This window comes from Vicugna pacos, chromosome 11, assembly GCF_048564905.1.
Source record: "Vicugna pacos chromosome 11, VicPac4, whole genome shotgun sequence".
NCBI classification, from domain to species: Eukaryota; Metazoa; Chordata; class Mammalia; order Artiodactyla; family Camelidae; genus Vicugna; species Vicugna pacos.
In genome coordinates, this window is record NC_132997.1 from 25,720,509 (window position 1) to 25,743,230 (window position 22,722).

The window sequence follows — 22,722 nt, forward strand, 5'->3', positions numbered from 1 at the left end:
TTAGGAAAGTAGTTCATTTAGGGTACTCTTAAGTAGAATTTGTATTCCGTTACACACATATGTGTGTGTGTGTGTGTATGCTGCACCTCCATTGTCTGTTCAGCTGTTGATGTGCACTTATGATGCTTCCATATCTTGGCAATCATAAATAATGTTGCTGTTAATAGCAGGGTGTATGTATCTTTTTGAATTAATTCTTATTTTGTGGTTGGCTTTATTCCTTTCATAGCTATGTCAGTTTGAAAAGCTAAAGATCTAAACGTTCTCAGAAACAATGAACAGTACATATATGTAAATTAAAAAATATTATGTGCAGTAAAAAAAAATCTATCAAGCCATGAAAGACATAGAAGAAACTTGAAAGATGTATTACTAAATGAAAGAAGCCAGTCTAAAAGGCTACAAACTGTATGATCCCAACCAAATGACATTCTGGAAAAGGCACAGCTACAGAAACAATAAAAAGATCTTGATTTCCAGGGGTTTGGGGAGAGGGAGGGAGGGAGGGAGGGATGAATAGATGGAGCACAAGGGATTTCTAGGGCAATGAAATTACCCTGTATGATACTATAGTGGTGGCTCCATGTCACTATGCATTTGTCAAAGCCCATAGAATGTACAACATCAAGAGTGAACCCTAACGTAACCTATGGACTTTGGTTGATAATAATGTGCCCATGTGGGTTCATCGATTGCACCAGGTAGGGGAGTATATATGTGTGGGTGGGAAGGGCTATGTGCAAACTCGTTATTTTCTGCTCAGTTCTGTTGTGAACCTGAAACTGCTCTGAAAGAATAAAGTTCTTTTAAAAAAAAGAATTAAGGCAGGAGGGAACAAGTGGTAAGGGAGATAGGTACCCATGCCACGCACATATAGGGGTCCCTTTTATTTTACTCTTTCTTTCTTCCTTCCTTCCTCCCTTCCTTCCTTTTTTACATATATAATTTTTTAAAATTTTGTGGGAATTGGGGTAGTTAGGTTTATTTATTTATTCATTTATGTATTTTAATGAAGGTGCTGGGGATTGAACCCAGGACCTAGTGCATGCTAAGCATGCTCTCTACCACTGAGCTATACCCTCCCCCATCTATTTTGTTTTCTTTTTTTAAATGTTTTTCTGGTGGGGGTAGGTATCTAGGTTTATTTATTCTTAGAGGAGGTCCTGGGGATTGAATTCAGGACTTCACACATACTAAGCATGTGCTCTACCACTGAGCTATACCCTCCACCCTATTTTATGTTTTCTTAATATTTCATGAAATAGCACTTTGGCTTTTGCAGGAAAATGCTATGGCATTTTTGTTTGAGAACTCTGCATTGGCCAGTTGAACACCATCATAACCTGGCAGAATAGCAGAATGGTGTAAAATCACAGAGGAAGGACAGGCGCACACTTAACAGAAGTCCATTAAACAAATGACGTGCGGGGCTCTCAGGTCACATACCTTCATCTCTAACTGAACATGAGGGATGCCCTTCTGACCGGGTCCTCTGACTGTGCGGTTCCCGCTTGCCATCCTGTTTTGGAGTGGCACCACTCGCAGGCATAATGCCAGCTCCCCAGGAAGCTGGCAGCGGGCCACCTGCAGGAAAACGGAGCTCTGCGGTCCATCAGCTGCTCTGCCTGACCCAGGACGGGTCAGAGACCGAGGGTGGGGCGGGCCATGTGGGTCTCATTCTCGTCCTGTTTGGGGCCGGACCTTTAGCCTCTTGGACACACTGCAGAGACAATTAGAAGGTGAAGCATGGCGTTCTTCCTTTCCGTGCAGTTGGAAGACCTGTCTGTCATCACTTCATTATCTGGTACAGAATTAGGGGAGGGAAGCCCTCTTTTCAGAGTGGAGCAGCTGTTGAATTTAGAGTCGAGGCAGCCTGTTGTCAGGATTTGGGTCTAAGTGTCCTGCAAAGAGTTAACAACTCTCTGTGTTTAAGTTATAATTAACTCTATAATTAATGTGTTTCTGGCAAAATTATTAAACTTTTATGATTATACTAGATTTCAGTAGCACAAAAGCCTACCATTTAAATATCAAATATTTTACTTTTTGCTTCTTTATTTACGTTAACTGATGGATAGTTGATGTATAATGTTGTGTTAGTTTCAGGTGTACAGCAAAGTGATTCAGTTACACAGGTAGACATCTATTCTTTTTCATTATAGGTTATTACAAGGTACTGAATATAATTCCCTGTGTTATACTATAGGACCTTGTAGTTTACCTATTTTATGTAAAGTAGTCAGTATCTTCTCATCCCAAACTCCTAATTTATCCCTCCTTCCTCTACTTTTCCCTTTGGTAACCATAAGTTTCTTTTCTATGTCTGTGGGTCTGTTTCTTACTGTTTTGTAAATAAGTTCATTTGTATCATTTTTTAGATTCCACATATAAGTGATAGCATATGATATTAAAAAATTTTTTTTTCTTTGGCCAGGAGAAGGGGAGGTAATTAGGTCTATTTATTTACTTACTTTTGGAGGAGATAACTGGGGGTTGAACCCAGGACCTTGTGCATGCTAAGCATGTGCTCTACCCCTTGAGCTATACCCTCCCCCACATATTAAATACTTTATATTATGATAAAGGTTACTGCCTGTCATATATATTGAGTAATTTGTTGATTTATTGAATAACGTTTATTGAGCATCTCTACCACATCCTGGAAAAGGTGCCAAGCATGGCAGTTGAAGTGGGGAACAGATGCAGCTCGGGGGCCTCACAGAGAGTTACAGGGAGTGAAACTGGAAGTCACTGAAAGATGTGGAAATGGGCTTGTCCACAAGGAGGGAGAGGGTGCCACGGACCCTGTGCGGGGACACTGGGCGGGGATGGGAAGGACGAGGATGAACCGCTGTCCCCTTGGCCGAGGCAAGTGATGGATGCTCCGTTTAGAGGGACATGGACCTGAAGAGGGGGCAGCCTGAAGACTGGGAGACCCTGCAGATGGCTGGGCCCCCATAGGGGAGGAGAGGGGCAAGCCCTGGGAGATGAGGCTTCAGAGCAGGGCAGGTTGGGGAGAGACTCGCAAGCCAGGGTTTAGGTTTTCATCTTGAGAAAGATGGCAAGTCTCAAAGGATTGTCAGCCAAGGTCATATTTTTAGTTAGGGTTTGTTAAGTTTCTACTCTCTTCAGTGGTAATCACTCTAAGTTTTCCATTCTTGGATTAGTTTGGGGAATTTGTATTTTGCCAGGAAATCAGTAGTTTCCTCTCTGTTTCCAAACGTATGGCCACAGATTGCTTGTGGGGTAATTGTTTTACACTTATATTCATCTCAGTATCTCCTTGTGTGTGTGACTGTGTCTCCCGTCTCGTTTCCGCATGGCTGTGATGCTGCTCTTTCTCTCTTTTCCGTTTTCAGGCTCGGGAAGGAGTCTTACCTATTTTCTTCCTCTTTAAAAAAAAAAAAACAACTACCTTTTGGATTTGTCCTTTCTTTTTTTCTTTTAACATTTTTTTATTGAGTTATAGTCAGTTTACAATGTCGTGTCAAATTCCAGTGTAGAGCACAATTTTTCAGTTGTACATGAACATACATATATTCATTGTCACATTTTTTTTGCAGTGAGCTACCGCAAGATCTTGTATATATTTCCCTGTGCTACACAGTATAATCTTGTTTATCTATTCTGCATATGCCTGTCAGTATCTACAAATTTTGAACTCCCAGTCTGTCCCTTCCCACCTCCCTCCCCCTGGCAACCACAAGTTTGTATTCTATGTCTATGAGTCTGTTTCTGTTTTGTATCTTTGTTGTTTTTTTTTTTTTTGGATTCCACATGTGAGTGATCTCAAATGGTATTTTTCTGTCTCTTTCTGGCTTACTTCACTTAGAATGACATTCTCCAGGGACATCCATGTTGCTGCAAATGGCATTATGTTGTTGATTTTTATGGCTGAGTAGTATTCCACTGTATAAATATACCACATCTTCTTTATCCAGTCTATTGATGGGCATCTAGGCTGTTTCCATGTCTTGGCTATTGTAAATAGTGCTGCTGTGAACATTGGGGTGCAGGTATCTTTTTGAAGTAGGGTTCCTTCTGGATGTAAGCCCAGGAGCCGGATTCCTGGGTCATATGGTAAGTCTGTTCCTAGTCTTTTGAGGAATCTCCATACTGTTTTCCACAGTGGCTGCACCAAACTGCATTCCCACCAGCAGTGTAGGAGGGTCCCTTTTCCCCACCCCCACCATTCCATTAATTTCAGCTTTTATCTGTATTCATTTTTTCTTTCCTTTGGTACATTTTGTTGTTTTTTTCCTAATTTGTTAAGATGGTGAGCCCTCAGTTCCTGATTATATTTCTAGAAACGGCACAGTTCAGTGATTGAGACTGAGGTCAGGTAGGGCTTGGTTCTTCCTTCTGTAACAGGATGCCTGCGAGTTAGTGGTCAGTAACGAACATGAGTACCATTTTACAGCCTACTGAGAATCCACACAGCTCTGTGCTAACCATGAGAGGTTATTCTTACTCTTTCAAACTTTGTTGAGGGTTCTGTAAGCAGCAGACTTATCGATTGAATGTATAGATTATGCAGAAGCCTCATCCAGCAAGTCAGATGCCACTTCAGCAGAGAGCTATCAGGGAGAAAGTTGTTTCTTTCGTATCTCAGTTGCCATTTTTTCAGTTTTCATGAAAAGATTTGAGGATAATCTAAGTTATACAGTCTAGAACTATAATTCAGCATCATCTGTGATTCTTTTAAACACATGAATTCTAAGTGAAATAGTTAAGACGGACACGGTCAGCTCTCCTTTCCCTCTGAGAACCCCGGGCAAGTGCTGCTCTGTTTGGTGCACGGAAGCATCTGACTGCTCATTCCTGCTCTGTTTCCCACATCCTAAAATATCATATTTCCTCGATTATGAAGCTGCCCTGGGAACAGACAGCATGTTGTCATGGCCAGGCTGATTTTTTCCCCTCAATGAGGAGGAAAGCGAGCTGCTATCATAAGTAAAGGCCTGCTATTCCAATAGACCACCACATGGTCATTGCAAAGCCAGTAGGAGCCCACTGAAAACAGTTCTTCCACTGTTCAGCTAGTTGGAGTTTTAGCATAATTTCTAACAGGACTGCAGTTATTTTTTCTGCTTTGGTGAAGGCTGAGGGAAGTCAACTATATTATACTTTAATATCATCATTATTTTCAGAAGTAGCGTCATTCTTTTATTGCGCCGCCAGTAAGATTCTCAGCCAGCCATCACTTAGGGAAATATGCAGTACCTGGAATAAGTTGGAAAAAAAATGATTTGTAATTAAAGAGGAGAGTTGATGAGGTCAGGTATCTACCAGCCGCACAGGTGAATTGTGTTTTCCGTCTCTCAGCTTCCATTTCCCCTGCGCATTTGTCAGGGTGCTAGTGGTGTGATGAGCTCGAAAGTTGTGCCTGTTCAGACGTCGCATTCCTGAAGACTCCTTCCCGCTGTAGCTCTGTGAGCTCCTGTTTGCTTGCAAGAGGGCGTTCAGAAAACTCATTGTTAATGCCCGGGATTGCCCCTTTTGCTCCTGGACGTTTTGAGTTTAACTGTTTTGAAAGTTTAATAATACTCAAACAATTACATAATCACTGTGTTACTCTTATAACTAACTGAAATGTGGCTTGATTGCCTGATGCGAGCCGGGCTCCATTAATAGGCCATGTTGATACAGAGATGAAAGGCGTTCCTGACATAAAGGAGCTTGCAGTGAGCTAGCGGAGAAGACTGATGGGTAAACAGCACTGAGAGTGTAAGGGGAACGGCTGTGGTACGTGTGAGTGGAGTGTTATGGAAACACAGAGGAAGCATGCTTTTCTCAGATGTGGGCTGAGGGTGGGAGAGGTCCTGGAAAGTTTCTTAGAGAGGGTACTGCTTGATTGTGCTGTGAATTCTAGGCAGCCAAGTAGAGCAGGAGGGCAGAGCGTTAGGAGAGAAGGAAAGGTATGAACACCAGTGCAGGACCAGGAAACTGCATGACCCTTTCGTGGGGAATTGAAGATGGTCAAGAGGAGGAGCAAAGGACAGAGAAGAAACCATATGGAGAATGTGTTGAACTTGAGCTGTAATCACTGTTAATGGCTGTTTTCTGTTTTTCAGTTCAGGTGAAGGAAATGCGGCCGGATGTCTTAAAGCATGCTTTTGAAAAGGACGGAGGTGCACAAAATTATTACAACAGCTGAGAAGCAAGTGGGTTTCGGAGACACCATACTCTGAAAATGTTGTTTGCTTTTGGTTAAGAAGAGAAACCACAGCTGTAGAAGAAGCCTTGGTGAATAACAATGTCGTTAGACTTACACCCGTCCTCCTCGTGAGACTTGGAGCGTCTCGGCTGGGGAGACATGAGTGACCCCAGGCAGTCACAAGAAGAGAAGCACAAGCTTGGCAGAGCCTCTTCCAAGTTCAAGGATCCTCCCAGGATCATGCAGTCCGATGATTATTTTGCTCGAAAATTTAAAGCCCTTAATGGCAACATGGGACCTGCCGCCTCTCTGAATGCCCCGAGTTCCAGCGAGAGCGGCGGTCCGGCTAATGGTACCCCAGCCGTGCCCAAGATGGGTGTGAGAGCGAGAGTGTCCGAGTGGCCTCCTAAAAAGGACTGCTCCAAGGAGCTGCCCTGCAAGCCCCTGTGGGAGAGCCGGTCTCAGACCAGCTACGAAAGCGTCACATCCATTATGCACAATGGGCAGAATGACCAGAGCGACGGCCAGCCAGAGGCGCAGCTTGACCTAGACTTCGTGGAGGCCAAGTACACAATGGGAGACATCTTCGTTCACTCGCCTCAAAGGGGACTTCACCCCATAAGACAGAGAAGCAATAGTGACGTCACCATCAGTGACATCGACGCCGAAGATGTCTTAGACCAAAACGCGGTGAACCCCAACACCGGGGCGGCCCTCCACCGGGAGTACGGGAGCACGTCTTCCATCGACCGGCAGGGCTTGTCCGGGGAAAACTTCTTCGCTATGCTCAGGGGGTACCGGGTGGAGAACTACGACCACAAGGCGATGGCCCCTTTCGGGTTCCCCGAGTTCTTCCCCTGCGATCCTGCGATCTCTCCCAGCCTCCACGCGGCGGCACAGATCTCGCGAGGAGAGTTCGTCCGCATCTCAGGCTTAGACTATGTGGACAGTGGCCTCCTGATGGGGAGAGACAGGGACAGGCCGTTCAAACGGAGGTTGAAGTCGGAGTCGGTGGAAACGTCCCTCTTCCGAAAGCTGCGGACCGTTAAAAGCGAACACGAGACCTTCAGGTTCACCTCCGACCCGGAGGACGGCCGCCTGGAGAGGGGCGTCCGCCCTTGGCACTGTCAGCGCTGCTTTGCACATTACGACGTCCAGAGCATTTTGTTTAACATCAACGAAGCCATGGCGACGCGGGCCAACGTGGGGAAGAGGAAGAACATCACCACCGGCGCGTCGGCGGCCTCGCAGACCCAGGTGCCGGCGGGCCAGGCGGGCGGCTGCGAGTCCCCGCTGGGGAGCAAGGAGGACCTCAACTGCAAGGAGAACCTGGACGCCGACGAGGGCGACGGCAAGAGCAACGAGCTGGTCCTCAGCTGCCCGTACTTCCGGAACGAGACGGGGGGCGAGGGCGACAGGAGGATCGCCCTCTGCAGGGCCAGCTCGTCCTCCTTCAGCTCCGGGGAGAGCTGCTCCTTCGAGTCGTCGCTCAGCTCCCACTGCACCAACGCGGGGGTGTCGGTCCTGGAGGTGCCCAGGGAGAACCAGCCCATCCACCGGGAGAAGGTGAAGCGCTACATCATAGAGCACATCGACCTGGGCGCCTACTACTACCGCAAGTTCTTCTACGGCAAAGGTAGGCCGGGGCCGGGCCCGGGGCGCTGTCCTCGGGGCGCCCGCGGGGCGCGGCCGTGTGTCCCAGCGCGTCCTTGGGAGCGTCCGAGGCCACTGTGCCCTGCGCTCGGGCCTGTTCCGCATCCCGGACCCTCCGTCGCTGCCAGAGTATCCCCCCCCACCAGAAGCCCCCCGTTTCCTGCCTTCGCAGATTCACAGTCCCTGACGTGGAAGCGCCTCCTTCCTCTCTCTCTCTCTCTCTACCGGCCTGGGGGCATCACACACGTAGACTTCATTTAGATCCACCCCTTCCCTGATTAACACGATCGCCCTTTCATTGCTCGAAATCATCTCTTACACTGTTCACGGTGCATAATTCTGGTCCTTCTCTCCTAGTCTTCTCTGTACTTTTCTCCTCCACCTTCACTTCGTCTTTTGAATCTTACGTCTTTGCAGCTCTGACGGCGTTGTTGTATGCATTGGGGGTGTTAAATAAGTCTTTGTTGAGAATGTATGAGTTAGCCCGAAAGACAAATGTTGTTTTCTTCAAATTCTACAAACAGGCGTAAAGGTTAAGACACAGATAATTCCGTGGTATTGTTATTTTAGAAATTCTTTAATTATATGTAAAATAAATGATGTTAACTTTTATTTATTACTATTTTTTAATGAAGGGACTGGGGATTGAACCCAGGACCTGGTGCATGCTAAGCACATGCTCTACCACTGAGCACTATACCCTCCCCCTCCCTAAATTTTATTTACATGGTAAGGCTTGAAGGATGCATTCCTCGGAAGTCCTGTAGATGAGTCCTCAGCCTTTAAGTAAGTGTCCTCAGTTATTCCAGGGACATGAGAATCACTCTGTTCGAGAGGCTTAAAAGAGAAACGTGTTGAGGCATATGTCAGTAACACAGGGCAAAGGGAGCCCTCGGGGACACTGGCCCTGCCTTCTTGGTGGGTGTGACTTGCTCCTTTCCGCCCCTCCTTCTAGGACAGCATACTTTTCAGGGTCATAGTTTTCTGTTTCCAGCTTTACCTGCGTACCCCTTGCTGTTCCCAGGTGTCACGTCTTGGAACACGAAGGAGGCGGGGGTGGGTCCAGCCAGCCCCGGGGTCTTTCTCTTCGTTCTGTGGCTTCATGAATAAACTCTCCTACCACCGGCGTGGATAATGGTGAACTGATGGTACTTTGAATTTATTTAAAATTGGTTTCTATCTTCAGAATGCTTGCCTCTAGTCTTTGACCCCAGCTGTTTCTTTCTGGGGTAGGTTGGGGTGTCACTTCAGCCTCAGGAGGTCACTCCATCCACCTCAGTACCTGGAACCTTTTTGGTGCCTTTTCCCATGGACAACAAGCCAGATACAGTGCAATTACTATTTTTTAATGTTTTATTTATTTGTTAATTTAATTTTTTCTTTATTTTTTTGAGAGGGGAGGTAATTAGGTTTATTTATTTTTTTAGAGGAGGTACTGGGGATTGAACCCAGGACCTCATGCGTGCTAAGTACGTGCTCTGCCACTTGGGCTATACCCTCCCCACCAAGTGCAGTTATTAACCATTTCCCCACATTTTTGCATTGATCTAGACTGAACCAGTCAGCCAACAACATAGTATTAGGAAATTGTATACATTAGCGGAAAGACTGTGATGTTGATAAGAACGTAGCTAACAAAGCAGGCACGTGCGTTGCGACTGGTCACATAGTTTGTCTTTCTGTTCTCGGTCTTTTGACTTGGTGGGGCTGAAATGATTCTGTCAGCATCTTGGGTCCCCAGCAGTGTCCCTGCACGCCGGTCTCAGTCCTGGCTCCCAGTGTACGTTGGTCTCACCACTGTGATTACAGCCTCCCAGCCAGTGAACTCACAGAATCTCAGGCCTTCTTTTTAGTTCTACTCCAGAAATAACTCCTGGCCCTCACGACTGTACGTGCAGGGGCAGCGCCTTAAAAAACTCTGCTCACAGATGCTTTCTAGGTGGAAGTGAGTTATTTTTGGAAAGGGGGACCATGGAGAAATGGACTAACTATTTCAGATTTTTTTTTTAAATCGATGAAGCCATGACTGTCAGTGCTAGCAATAAAATAGTCTCTTAGAATGATTATGCCCTGAAACCCTCAGGCAATGAGTCATTCTGCTTAGTTTCATAAGTAGTTTGTGATTCACCCTTTAAAATATCAGAACGTAAGAATTCTATGTATGTGTGTATATGTATACATGCGTGTTTAGTACTAGCATCTTATTTTCACTCCTTTGCACATCTCAGTGTCTGAAGTCTATGCAGCATAAATAGAATAAAGAACTGATGTCTTCTGCACCCAGGGTTGCCACCCTTTAATGTTCCTAGGGTCTGTTTTGAGAGATGATTTTGTTAATTCTCCTGACCCCCTTCTGTAGTTTCCCTTGAACTCTTAACTCTCACTTCCTAAGAATTTTAAAGGGTTGTCTGTGGGCGGAGGCACTTTTTCTGCTTTGCTGCTTAGGATTTTCCAGGGCTTTACAAATGACATCATCAAACTTGTTGGGTTGGACTGTGATATAAAACATCAGTAAGCTCCAAGGAAAGATCTGAGTGAGCGTAGATGCCCTGGGGGGGAGTGGAGCGTGGGTGCAGACACGTGGTTTGACAGTTTCGGGGTGCTGGGCTCCCTCTGGGTCTGGGAACGAGCCAGACAGCTTAAGTCTAGCCTCCTCTACGAAGCCTGCAAAGTGAGGGAACGGGCGGCCATCCCTGAGGCCCTCTGTTTTCAATGACCTGCAGTTCTGTGCTGGGGAAGGTGACTGCTGTGCAGCTAATGGGACCTGGGGCCACGATGGAGCAGAGGAGACCGGCTCAGATGGAGCCCCAGTCTGCCCCTCTGCCCTAGCTCCCTGCTGCTGTGAACCATGCCTGCTTTCCCCTATGTGTGTAGCTGTTCCCTGCGGGCCCATCACTTCAGAACGCAATTGGCTACAACAGCAACTGCTGGGCTCTGGCTCGTCTCTCTGCAGAGTCATTAAGGGTTGAAAACGGCAGCGGCAGCCTGGATTCCCTGGGTCAGGTGGCCGAGGCCGCCTGTGTATGGGGATGGAGCCCAGCTTTTCCCCATGGACTACACACTTAAAAGCATTTGTTTACCAGATACAGAGGGCAATGATTAAATTAATAATCCCCCCCCCATTTTACATCCACTCAGATTCACACCAGCTTCAACGAGTGGACTTCAGAGCGGCCAACACCATAGTTTCAGGAACATCGTGGTGTGTGTTTGTTTGTCTGTGTTTAAATGCAGACGCTCTGGGCAGGCTGGCCCAGATTGAGAGGGTGTTTCCACAGGTAGCTTTTCTATTTTCCTTCCCCCGCCCCTTCATTCAAGTTGTTCTCTTTGGAAGCAGGCTCTCAGGGAATCTTTTGAGGCTTTCCAGAATGCCTTTCTGTTTTTCTCCATTCTTCATTGTTCTGTGTGCAGCTTCATTTCCAAAAGGATGAAATGGCCCCTGATCGCTGGGAAAGGTTTAAAGCACTGAGCTTTAATCATGGGGGTGACTCTGTTGGGTTGTTAACGTGAAATGGCTGCCCTTTGCACCTGGGGTGTATTCCTGTGATACATAGTCACCAACGGCTTTTTAGTAACTTTGCAGAGGGATTTATGCAGGGGAGTAGCCTGCCATGGTCGATACACGGTGAAGCAGCATCACTTGTCTGGGCAAATCCATCTGTAGCCTTTAGTGAAACAGCTTTTTAAAAGAGCGTGAGGATTGCAGCAAGCTTAGTGAGTGCTCCGTAATGTTTCGTGACCATGGAGACAGGTGGGTGCTGTGTGCCGGCTGCTCTTTCTCTCACAAAACTTGGAAAACCGCCATTCCCTCCTCTGGGACCTGGGGCCCCTTAGACAGGGATTCCCGCCGGAGACTTGATTTGAAGTCCCTTTAGTTTCCCTTGCAGCACAGCAGACCACCTGGTGCTTAGGGCCACTTAGAGCTTCGGGCCAGCAGCAGGCTGTCACCAGTGTGGCTGAAGCCGGAGCCACTGGGACAGCAGAGAGATGCTGTGGGTTCCTGGGTGTCTGGTACTTTTTAGGAACTTGTACACTTGATAATTATTTGGAAATTCTAAAGCTGCCCTGTGTCTGACATCGGTTCACACAGACAAGGGTGTCTCCAGAAGGCAGAGTAAGTCACTTTGGGGTAAAGAGAGGTCAGACTGTTATCGACCAGAGTTCTTGGTCTCCTTAATCAATAAGAGGCCAGACGAGAAATTCAGGTAAGGCTTTGTTGTGATTCCTGCTATAGCACCAGGGAGCAAAAACAAGTAACCGGTTCCTTGCTCCTTACTTGGGTAGGGGTGAGCTGATCTGTTACATGGGGTGAGGGTGGGGCCAGATCAGTGTGTGGGGCTGGAGTGGTGGCTTAGGTGGTCCACCCACCCCCTTGGTGGTGCTGTGTGCAGGGATCTTACGCAGTCCCCTGCTTCTGCTCCTGGCACTTCAGAAATGGCAGTTGGGTTTTTGTGTCTTGTTCATAATTTGCCCTCACTGCCAGTGCATGCAGTTGTATTTAGCCCCTTATAGTTTCTTTCTGTTCTGTTGCTCGAGGAGACATTTGTCCAGGTGTGAGCCCTGCAGCACAAGGTCCCAGGTCCCGGCCAGTCTCAAAACCAGAGCAAAGGCTGAAGCTAGGTGTCTTTGATGCCTCAGGAGGGAACTGAAAAGTGGCTGAACTGTTCTGAGCCTCTGGGAACATTGTCTTACAAGAACCTTTCCACTGGTACAGGAATATGTGTCCTCTGGATGTAGGGGGAAAAATACCAAGATTGACCATATTTATCTTTTTTTTTTCGGCTTAGAATTTTTAAGCGACATTTAAGTATTATGGAATGATTATGGGGAAATAAGGAAAGGTAGAGAAACAAAAGGAAAAGAAATAAAATCACCCCAACCCACAAGAAGGAATCCCCAAGAACAGTTTCATCTCTATCTTGGTAGGTTTTGTCTGATGCAAATAAACGTGTGTGTTGGAGCCTTCTGTAGCTGTTGCTGTGGAACTTACTTTGGGTAATCACATTTCCATCATCTGAACATTTGTAAATTTTGTACAGAGCTGCATCAGCACTTTAAGGGCCATGATCAATTATTTTGATTTTTTAATTATTTTAATTTTTTAAGTATGAAGTACAGTCAGTTACAATGTATCAGTTTCTGGTGCACAGCACAATGTCCCAGTCATGCATATACATACATATATTCATTTTCATAGTCTTTTTCATTAAAGGTTATTACAGGATATTGAATATAGTTCCCTGTGTGATACAGAAGAAGCTTGCTTTTTGTTTTAAATCTATTTTTGTATGTATCCACCGTGCATGTACAGGGAGATGCCTGGTATTTGCCAACCCCAGTTTGGACAGAGGAGTTAAGGACTGTATTTACTTCAAACAAACAGCTTATCAACTTGATAGAAAGAAAGTGATAAAGAGACGTTTGTTTCTTCCCCTTGAGATCCACCTGCAAAACCACTCCGGTCAAGTATACTCATGAAATGTCCATTGTAACAAACAGATCTTTACTTGAAAAGCAAAGTGATATAAAAAAGTTTAAATTTCATAAAATTTGAAATATCATAGAAATTTATGTCATAGCCTTGCCCTTCGCCACTTGGATGTGGGCTGTGCTTAGTAATTCCCCTTGAAAGGATAAAGCAAGGAAGGAGGGAGTGACTCCCGTGGAGAAGTCTGCCAACCCCTGCCCTAGCCAGGCAATGATGGCAGCATCAGCAGTGGTCAGTCACATGGACAGTGTGTACACTTGACGTGATGAGTGGCATTTCTGTGGTCTTCCTCTCCAAACCCCAAACACTAGATAGGTCCCAACTGAGGCACATTGTACAGGATCCCTGCCCAGTGCTCCTCAAAACTGCCAAGGTCCTCCAGAAAAGGGGAGGGTCTGAGAAACTGTCATAGCCTGGAGGGAGCCTAAAGAGACAGGACCACAGTGTAATGTAGTTTCCTGGATGGGATCCTCAAACTGGAAAAGGACATTAGGTAGACAGTAAGAAAATCTGCGTAAAATGTAGACTTTAGTTAATAAGAATTTATCAGTGTTGGTTCATTAGTTGAACATATGTACCAAAATAATGTAAGCTGTTAACAGCTAGGGAACTGGATGAGGGTCTAGGAGAATCCTACTATCTTAGGAGCTTTTCTATACATCAAAAACAACGTTTAAATTATTTACATACATTTTTAAAATGTGAGTTATAAATTCTTAAAATATAAGTTGTAAATTCTCATGATATGTTTAACATGAGACTCTTTAAGAAGAAAGCAAGATACTTATATGGTTCTTGAAAGTAGCAAACTGACAGGTTTTTGTTCCTTTCTTAAGCTATCAGGATTTCTGTGGGCAGCTGACTCCACTGTGTGTCAAGGAGACTGAAAGTGACCAGACGTCAGTTTCATGGGGTCTTTCCTGGACACTCTTGCCCTTGGCTATCTTTCTCAAACTTACCTTGAGGGGCAGAGGAATTGTTACTTTTCCTGCTGTCCTTGCTGAAATGCACAAAGACATCCCCTGTGAATTTCCCCTGAAATCTGCAGGGTAAGGTGAGGCGGCTGGGGGGAGATGTTTGGGATGTCCTTGGCACTCCGGCTTCCAAATCTTCACTGAGCTCTCTGAAGGAGGCCTCTGTGCCCCACTCATTTTTTTCTTGCAATTTTCTGTAACAAGTACAGCAAAAGAAATACGGATCCTGTAGAAATTCTGTGTAAGGAGCTGAGTATAGGGCAGACTCTGTAGTGCGTATGAAAGAGTCTTCGTTTGCCCAGTTCCCTCCCCTCTGCCTGGCGCTTAGGATTCCTGGTGTTTGTAGTTGCATCATGTGCCCGTGAAGACGACAGAGAACTTCTTTGATGTCTCATTCCCATCTCAGCTTTACAAGACTTCTTAGGGGTGGGCAGATTGGGGTTCTTTTTGAAAAGCTTGGAACTTTCCAGAAAAGAATTTTTAGCTGATTCTGAGTGGGCTGGATGCCAACAAAAGGTGTATCCATACCACAGTGTAAAGGACAAGACTGGTCTTTCCAAGGTCTGTTTCTGCCCCAGGATGCCAGCCCTTCAGCTTTGAAGACCCTTGCTGTGTCCGGCCCCGCCCTGGCTGGCCACCTGCAGGGCCTGAGAGTGAATTCCTCTGCTGAATCTGCAGTATATCTCCAGGCCTTGTTTCCAGGGCCCGTTTTCTGTAAGCATTTTTAAATTCACTAATTTTTTTTAACTGCTCTCACCGAGCTCTATGTAAATTGACCCTTCTCCAATGGTACGCTTGATCATTCGTATTTTAACCGAAGAATGGTATTTGTACATACATATGCCAAATGAACAAATAAAAAGAAAAAGTTCTTCTGGAGTGTGTGTAATAGCCCTCTCCCCACTGTTGATACAAGCTGACGATTTTGTGGCTCGGGAATTTCTGCCATCAGGCAGAGGTAGCCGTCCATTCTCTTTGTAGGTGGAGGCCTGTGCATCCAACTACAAAGGGCGAGGCAGTGCATCTTAAGGGCGTATACCATTCTGGAGTCAGCCTCTTGGGTTTACATCCCAACTCAGTTTTGAACAAGTCTATTAAACTTCTTTGTGACTCAGTTCATCATCTATAAAATGGGGTCATAATAAAAATTGCTCCTAAAAGGGCTTAGAACAGCACCTTTACATGGTGTACTTCTTCCTTCTCCCACTGGTTCTTAAACACGTGTTTGAGACATCTCTTTAAAAATAAACTGTTGTCCCCACCCAAGTATAGCATGTAAAGGGCAGTACTTTATTTTAATGGATAAAAGATGAAGAGGAAAAAAAAGGAGAGAGGACCACGTGGCAGGGTGCACCCTGGGGAAAGGTGTCTGGTTCCAAACACATGCACTTAAGTTTCCCAAATGTAGCAGTTGTGGGCGGAAGCTCATTCATCAAATGAACCCCGTTGCTGAGTGAGGCATGGCCGCATTTGCTTTGAATTTCATGCCTGGTGGCTTCTTTTTTTTGTCCTTCTGGTTTTATACAGTCACTGAAGAAAATTAAGAGGGAGTTGGACACTATTAAATTCATACGGGTGAACTGAGGACCACCGAACAATAGTACTATTCTCAGATGCAAATTCCTCCCTGAGCAGATAAAACCCACTCAGTTCTTAACCTCACTGCCTGGCCGGTGCCTCCAACAAACAGAGCTCCCATTGAGGTCCCCAGCGGGGCTCTTAGCACAGAGGGATCGCCCAGCTGCACAGGAGATCCAGCCTGGGGGCTAGCGTCGCCTGGGTTCTGCGTGGCTGATGGGACCGGGAAACGTGTGCACTGCCCTGGGGAGGTCACGGCTTCCATCCTCAGAGGTCTGGCCTCAGATGTCTTCCCAGTCGCTTACTGAGGAAGAAGAACTCATGCTCTCCTATTTCTCTAGGAAGAGTAATTAATTCTCTATTAATACTATAATATTTCTGCATAATTGCCGATACAGCAGTTAACTGGGCAGACTCCCTTGCATTTTCCTACGGGTACCATAAGCTGGAAGTTCAAGTCTTTGGAACATAAAGCCTCAGAGCACCTAGAAGCTTCATAAAACCCACCTGCCGTGTATTTGTTCAGATCCAAAATTGATTTCACTCTTTGTCCCACTGAAGAAAGCCGGGCAACCTTTCCTATTAGCAACGGCCCAGGTCTCTCGGCTTTTAGGCAGTGAACCGTTTCTTGCTCTGCCAGTGTTTTCTTTTTCCTTCCCATTCTTCTAGCAAATAACACTAAAAATCATGCCTTATCTCAGGAAGCCCATGATAGCTGCCTTACTTCTCTAGACTTTCACTTTTTATTCAAGGTTTTCTTAAAATTGTGCCTCCCAAGAGGCCATCCTGATGTTCAGGACCGATATGATGTCTCATCTTTAAGTTGTGTTCATTTTACTGAGCATAAGTTGACTTCTGTCAGTTAAAGCTTTACAGTAATCTCATCCGCCTTGAGGTGATTTACCTGGGAGTGCTCCAGGGCCGCACGGCCTCGGTTTGCATCCTGTCACCTGGCTTGTGACCTTGAGCACGTCCTTCAGTATTACTGTCTTTAAAATGGGGATACCTGCTCATAGGTAGAGAGGTGACATGAATTACTTTATGTAAGTTATGCTTAATATTCTTCTTTTCACTGTAGTACCTCAGGTTTCTCAGGCTCAGCTAAGGCTTGGGGTAGATTTTGGCCCAAGGAGCCTATGCATAGCGAAAATGCATCATTTTCCCCCATCGTGATAAATTCCGTAATTTAATCCATGAAACATCAGGATGGAGTTTGCGATTCTTTGATGTCTCTGATGACATTATCTGCAAAAGCAGGTCCTGTTGTTTCATTTCATTCAATCATTCATTCATTCATTTATTCGTCATCCCTTGTTGACTTCTTTTTGACTGCTAAAACAGGAGAGGTGATTTAAACTGCAGACAAGCGGCTGTTTGGAGGGGAAGGGTGGCAGGAGATACATCAGAGGAAGGACTTGGACAGCAGCCACCTGCAGGCCTGGGTTTAACCCAGATGGGCAGTGAGCCGACAGCTAAATGATCAACTCGCTATTGAAAGAGCAGAGAACCATTAAACAGAAGCTTCTGTGGTGCGTAACTAACCAAGCGCTGGTCACTTGTGGCTCCGGTGGGCTTGTTCATGACCCCATGGCCCATGGGGTGCTGCCACACTAAGAAGTCACATGCGGCAGAGCCACAGGGCTTGTCTTGTACACGCTGACCTGGGAGGCCTGTCGAGTGGTGGTCCTTACCCATCCAGAACATTAGTGACGAACCCAGTACATCTCCCCTCCTGGATACGACAGGACCTGGAAGCAGGGTCTGGGCTAAGGTTCCATGGAGCTCCCCTCTGCCCCCCCCCCTTTATTTTCTTAAATTCTTCCGAATTAAAATTATTCTTTTCTTTGCTGAACAGCCAAAGTGCACCACGGAGATGCCCTGAATCTCATTTCCTACACTGAAATCTTGTTACCTGAATTTTTTTGTTTGAAATCTGGCTCTGTTGTATTTGCATGATATATAGGTTTTCATTCAGCCTTTCCACAGCCTTTTCACAGCTCCCATTCTGCCAAGGAAGGGTTTTATGCGATTCACCCTTGAAGCAATTTTATGGAAATCATGTGCTCGGATAAGGGTGGGCTGGGGATGGGGAGGGGGTGCTTGCTCATTGTCCTGTTCCCGCAGATGAAAAGGCTCTTCTGGTGCAGGTGAACAGGGCTGAGCTGTCCTGAAGGGGACCAGCCAGGTGTCATGTGAGAGGGTTAACCTGGCTCCCTCCTAGAAACCTCAGGGGTCATCTTCCCTGCTCTTACCTTCCTGGTGTGTGGGACACCCTGTATGAAGGCTTGACAGTGTGTTAACGGTGTGCAGCAGAAAATGGTGCGTTCTTTAGAAACACATCTTGGTAACCTGCAATGTTCCTTGGGGAAATTAGAAGCATGGACAGATCTCTTAGAAAACAGCTCTAGGGCCTCAGAGCAGGCCTGTCCAACGCTTAATGCTTGTAAGCAGCAGAAATGTCATCTCTGCTTACCTTTCAAAAGTGTGTGTCTGTGTGAGATGGAGAGAGAAAAATCACAAATGAGCGTGGGGCATGGCTGAGGGAGGTAGGCATCAGGGACAAAAATGTCTTTCTCTCTAATTTGCCTGCCATCTTTGGTGAAAAGGGTCATACACACATTTTGGGCTCCTCTTTTTTTTTTTTTTTCCAGTCAGTTCCAGATAGAAATAATTCAGTGAAGTATTATATATGCCACAGCTTTCTCTAAAAGATGACCCTGAATGCAACGTAACCTCTGATTACAGATCAGCATTTGAGATTAAAAGTATGAACCTCCTTGGAGTGTGGAGAAAAAGAAACTCTCCTACTCTGTTGGTGGGAAAGTAAATTTGTGCAGCCACAATGGAGGACAGTGTGGGGTGTTCCTTGAAAAACTAAAAATAGACTTACCACGTGATCCAGCAATCCCACTCCTGGATATATATCCAGAGAAAATTGTAATTCAAGAAAACACATGCACCCCAATGTTTATAGCAGCACTATTTACAACAGCCAAGACAAGGACGTAACCTAAATGTCCATCAACAGATGACTAAATAAAGAAGCTGTGGTGTGTGTGTGTGTGTGTGTGTGTGTGTGTGTGTGTGTACACACACACACACACAATGGACTACTACTCAGCCATAAAAAGAATGAAATAATGCCATTTGCAGCAACATGGATGGACCTAGAGATGATCATACTAAGTGAAGTCAGTCAGACAGAGAAAGACAAATATAATATGATATCACTTATATGTGGAATAAAAAAATGACACAAATTCTATTTATAAACCAAAAACAGACTCATGGACATAGAAAACAAACTATGGTTACCAGAGGGGAAAGGGTGGGGGAGGGATAAATTAGGAGTTTGGGATTAACAGATACACATTACTATATTTAAAACAGATAAACAACAAGGTCCTACTGTAGAGCACAGGGGAGTGTATTCAATATCTTGTAATGGCCTACAATCTATTACAAGAAAAGAATCTGAAAAGAAAACAATAGATATGTATGTGTATGTATAACTGGATCGCTTTGCTGTAAACCTGAAACTAACATTGTAAATCACCTATGCATCAATAAAAAATAAAATTTAAAAAAAAAGTATGAACCTCCTTTAGTCACTCTTGAACTGTGTAGGGCTGCTGGCTTCAAAATCAAAATGCCCTATAGTGCTGTTTCTTTTGTGTTCACTCCCTTTTTTGTCTTTCATTTAGTTTTTGGTCAATAATATGCCTGCTTTCAACTATAATACATCTCTCAGGCTAATGATAAATGTATTGTGTGTATTTGAGGGGCAGGTGGAGATGCTGGGGTTAAGAAAGGTCATGCAATTAACCCAAGATTAAGTAGGTGATAAGTAGGAAAGCTCAGATTCAGAAACCAATTATTAGTAGGCTCATTTGAATGATATTTAAGAGTAAGTGAGTTTAGGACTGCCAGTTAAATGTGGCAATTTGATGGCATGTAATCTCTCCCCTTTCCAAACACCACTAAAAAATGAGGGTGTAGGCATTCCCAAAGGGCAGAAAGTCACAAAGGAGCAGAGAACTCCGAAGAGGCTGTGTAAGGCAAGTGGTGCCAAAGCAGAGGGAAGAGCAAGACACGTCCTGCAGGCTGAGGATGCCACCCCCACCCTGCGGTGGCGGGCAGCACGTGGAGGGGACAGGTCATCAGAAGCTAGTCAGCCATGCCCCAGAAGCACTTCTGAAGGTCTGGGGCATAAGAAAAAGGGGACTAGTTCAGTGCTTTGAAAATGCTGGATTCTCCCTCCTGTCCCTCAAGGTCAGTTTCCTATTGTCCCCTCACCCAGGTGGAAAACTGAGGATTGTGCTGGAGACAATGAGCCAGGGTGCTAAACAAAAGATGGGGGATTAAGTGAAAGTGGACACAGTGAGCTGCCCGGCCCTGCTCACTTATTTGGGCTCAGTGCCTCCAGACAGGAGAAGGGAAGAACCTTCTGGGGACATGGACGTGCTCATGCAAAAGGTCCTACCTGTACAGGTAGCTGGTCCGTTGAGTCCCCACCTGATCCGTCTAGTAGGAAGTAGACTTTAAAGGAAGATATGGACCATTATAGCTAAAGATGGACCATTATTTCCTAATGATAAATTCCCTAAACTTGTAGCATCCCAGAACATAGCTTCAAGATATGGAAAGCAAAAACTGATTGAACTAAAAGGAGAGAAAAATCAAATCTACAACCCTGATTATCCATATACAGAAAAACAGGCAAATAGAAATGGAAAAATTTTAAAAGGCATTTATATTATCATAAAACATCAAGGACCTAGGACTAAATCTAAACAAAGATAGGAATGACCACTACGGAAACCTACAAAATGTCACTGAGAGCAAGGAAAACCTCAAATAAATGGAGGAGATGTATCGTAGTCATGGGTGAGAACACTCAGTACGGAAAAGAATTGTTTCGAGGGAACAGAGTCAAGAGTGAGGAAACATGGAACAAGGACTGCTATCTTGTTTAAAACCATGTACCTAGATGCTCTCCCATATTTCTCAATTTCTTACACAGAGCTGACACCTATCCCGTGCTCAATATTTGAGTGAAGGAATGGAAATGAATGAAGTCTGTGTGGTAGGTTGAATACTGGCTCCTGAAAGGTATCCAGGTCCTCATCCCTGGAACATGTGTATGTCACCTTATATGGCAACAGCAGCTTTGCAGGCATGATTAAGTTAAGGATCTTGAGGGTGGGAGATGATGCTGGATTATCTGGGGAAATGCAAATCCAGTCATCACTGTCCATATACAAGATAGAGGGAGATTTGATGTGGAAGAATGCAGTGTGGCCGCTGAAGCAAGTTCAAGGGCTGGCTTTGAAGATAAGAGGAAGGGGCCTCCATGAACCAAGGAATTCAAGGAATGCAGCTCTAGAAGCTGGAAAAGGTAAGGAAACAGATTCTCCCCAGAGCCTCCCAAGGGAGCTTAGCTCTCTCTGCCAGACCCTTGTTTTTTGGTCCATTAAAGCTGAGTTTGGACTTCGAATCCCCAGGGCAGCAGGACAATAAGTAGGTGCTGTGTTCAGCCCCCAGGTTGGTGGTCATGTGTTGTAGTAGTAACGGGAGACTAACAGAGTGTAGTTTCCTGTATTGTTTTGTAAATACTTGCACAAATTTTTCAAGCAACCACATTTCCCTTCTCACTGAGAAGAATTCCTGCTACATTTCTGGGCCCCAAGACCTTTCAAAGTATCTTGTCCACTGCCCATCATGAAATGAGCTACCTCCCTGTTTTTATTTTGATATACCTGGTTGAGGTTAGATATGACTGTTAACATTTGAGCAATACCAGGGGAGTCTACTTTGGTTCAGTAATTTCAGAACAATTTATTAAGCACCAGTTTATTAAGCATCTCTCAGGCTCTGTAATGCTAAACCTTCAGGATATAAAAGTTCAAGGACTGAGATGGATCAAGATGGCGGGGTAGGAGGACATGGAGCTCAATTCCCACCCCACCCGCACAGACACATCAAAAAATACATCTACGTGGGAACAAATCTCACTGAAAATTGACTGGAAGGAAAAGCTGAAAGCCTTTTTCTAAATTCAGGAACAAGACAAGGATGCCCATCCCCACCACTTCTATTCAACATAGATTTGGAAGTCCTATTTAAAAATAAATGAATAAATAAATCTGACACAAATAAACAAAAGAATTGGAAGTCCTAGCCACAGCAATCCAACAAGAAAAGAAATAAGAGATGTCCAAACTGGAAGGGAAGAAACAAAACTGTCACTATTTGCAAAGGACATAGTTTTTGACATGGGACACCCTAAAGTTTCCACCAAAATTATTTGAACTAATAAATGAAATCAGCAAAGTTTCAGCATACAAGATTAATATACAGAAAACTGTTATTTTTCTATACACTAATAATGAATGACCAGAAAGAGAGTGTTAAAAAAAGTATCACATTTAAAGTCGCATCTAAAAGAATAAAATACCCAGGAATAAACTTAATTGAGGAAATGAAAGACCTATACTCTGAAAACTATAAAACATTGATGAAGGAAATTTAAGATGTTGTAAAGAAATGGAAAGATATGCTGTATTTTTGGATTGGAAGAATGCTGTTAAAATGGCCCTACCACCCACAGCAGTCTACAGATCTGATGCAGTCCTTATCAAAATACCCATGGTATTTTTCACAGAACTAGAACAAATAATCTTAAAATTCATATGGATCCACAAAAGCCCCAAATTGCCAAAGCAGGCTTGAGGGAAAAAAGAGCAAAGCTGGAAGCATGACCCTTCCGGACTTCAGGCAATACTACAAAGCTCCAGTAATCAAAACAGCATGGTACTGCCACAAAAATAGACCCATAGGTCAATGGAACAGAATAGAGAGTCCAGAAATAG

The 22,722-nt window shown here is 44.9% G+C and overlaps 1 protein-coding gene across 5 annotated transcripts in view; it reads left to right on the forward strand.

Moving 5' to 3' along the window:
* SIPA1L2 (signal induced proliferation associated 1 like 2) overlaps nucleotides 1–22,722 on the forward strand; it is a 194,934-nt gene that overhangs the window by 93,029 nt on the left and 79,183 nt on the right. For 4 of the 5 annotated variants that reach the window (XM_072970955.1, XM_072970953.1, XM_072970957.1 and 1 more), the window contains exon 2: nucleotides 6,075–7,793. In XM_072970955.1, the coding sequence (XP_072827056.1) occupies nucleotides 6,317–7,793 (1,477 nt within the window). In that variant the 5' untranslated portion in view covers nucleotides 6,075–6,316. The remainder of the gene's footprint in view (nucleotides 1–6,074; nucleotides 7,794–22,722) is intronic. The other variant, XM_072970954.1, reaches the window with a different exon arrangement.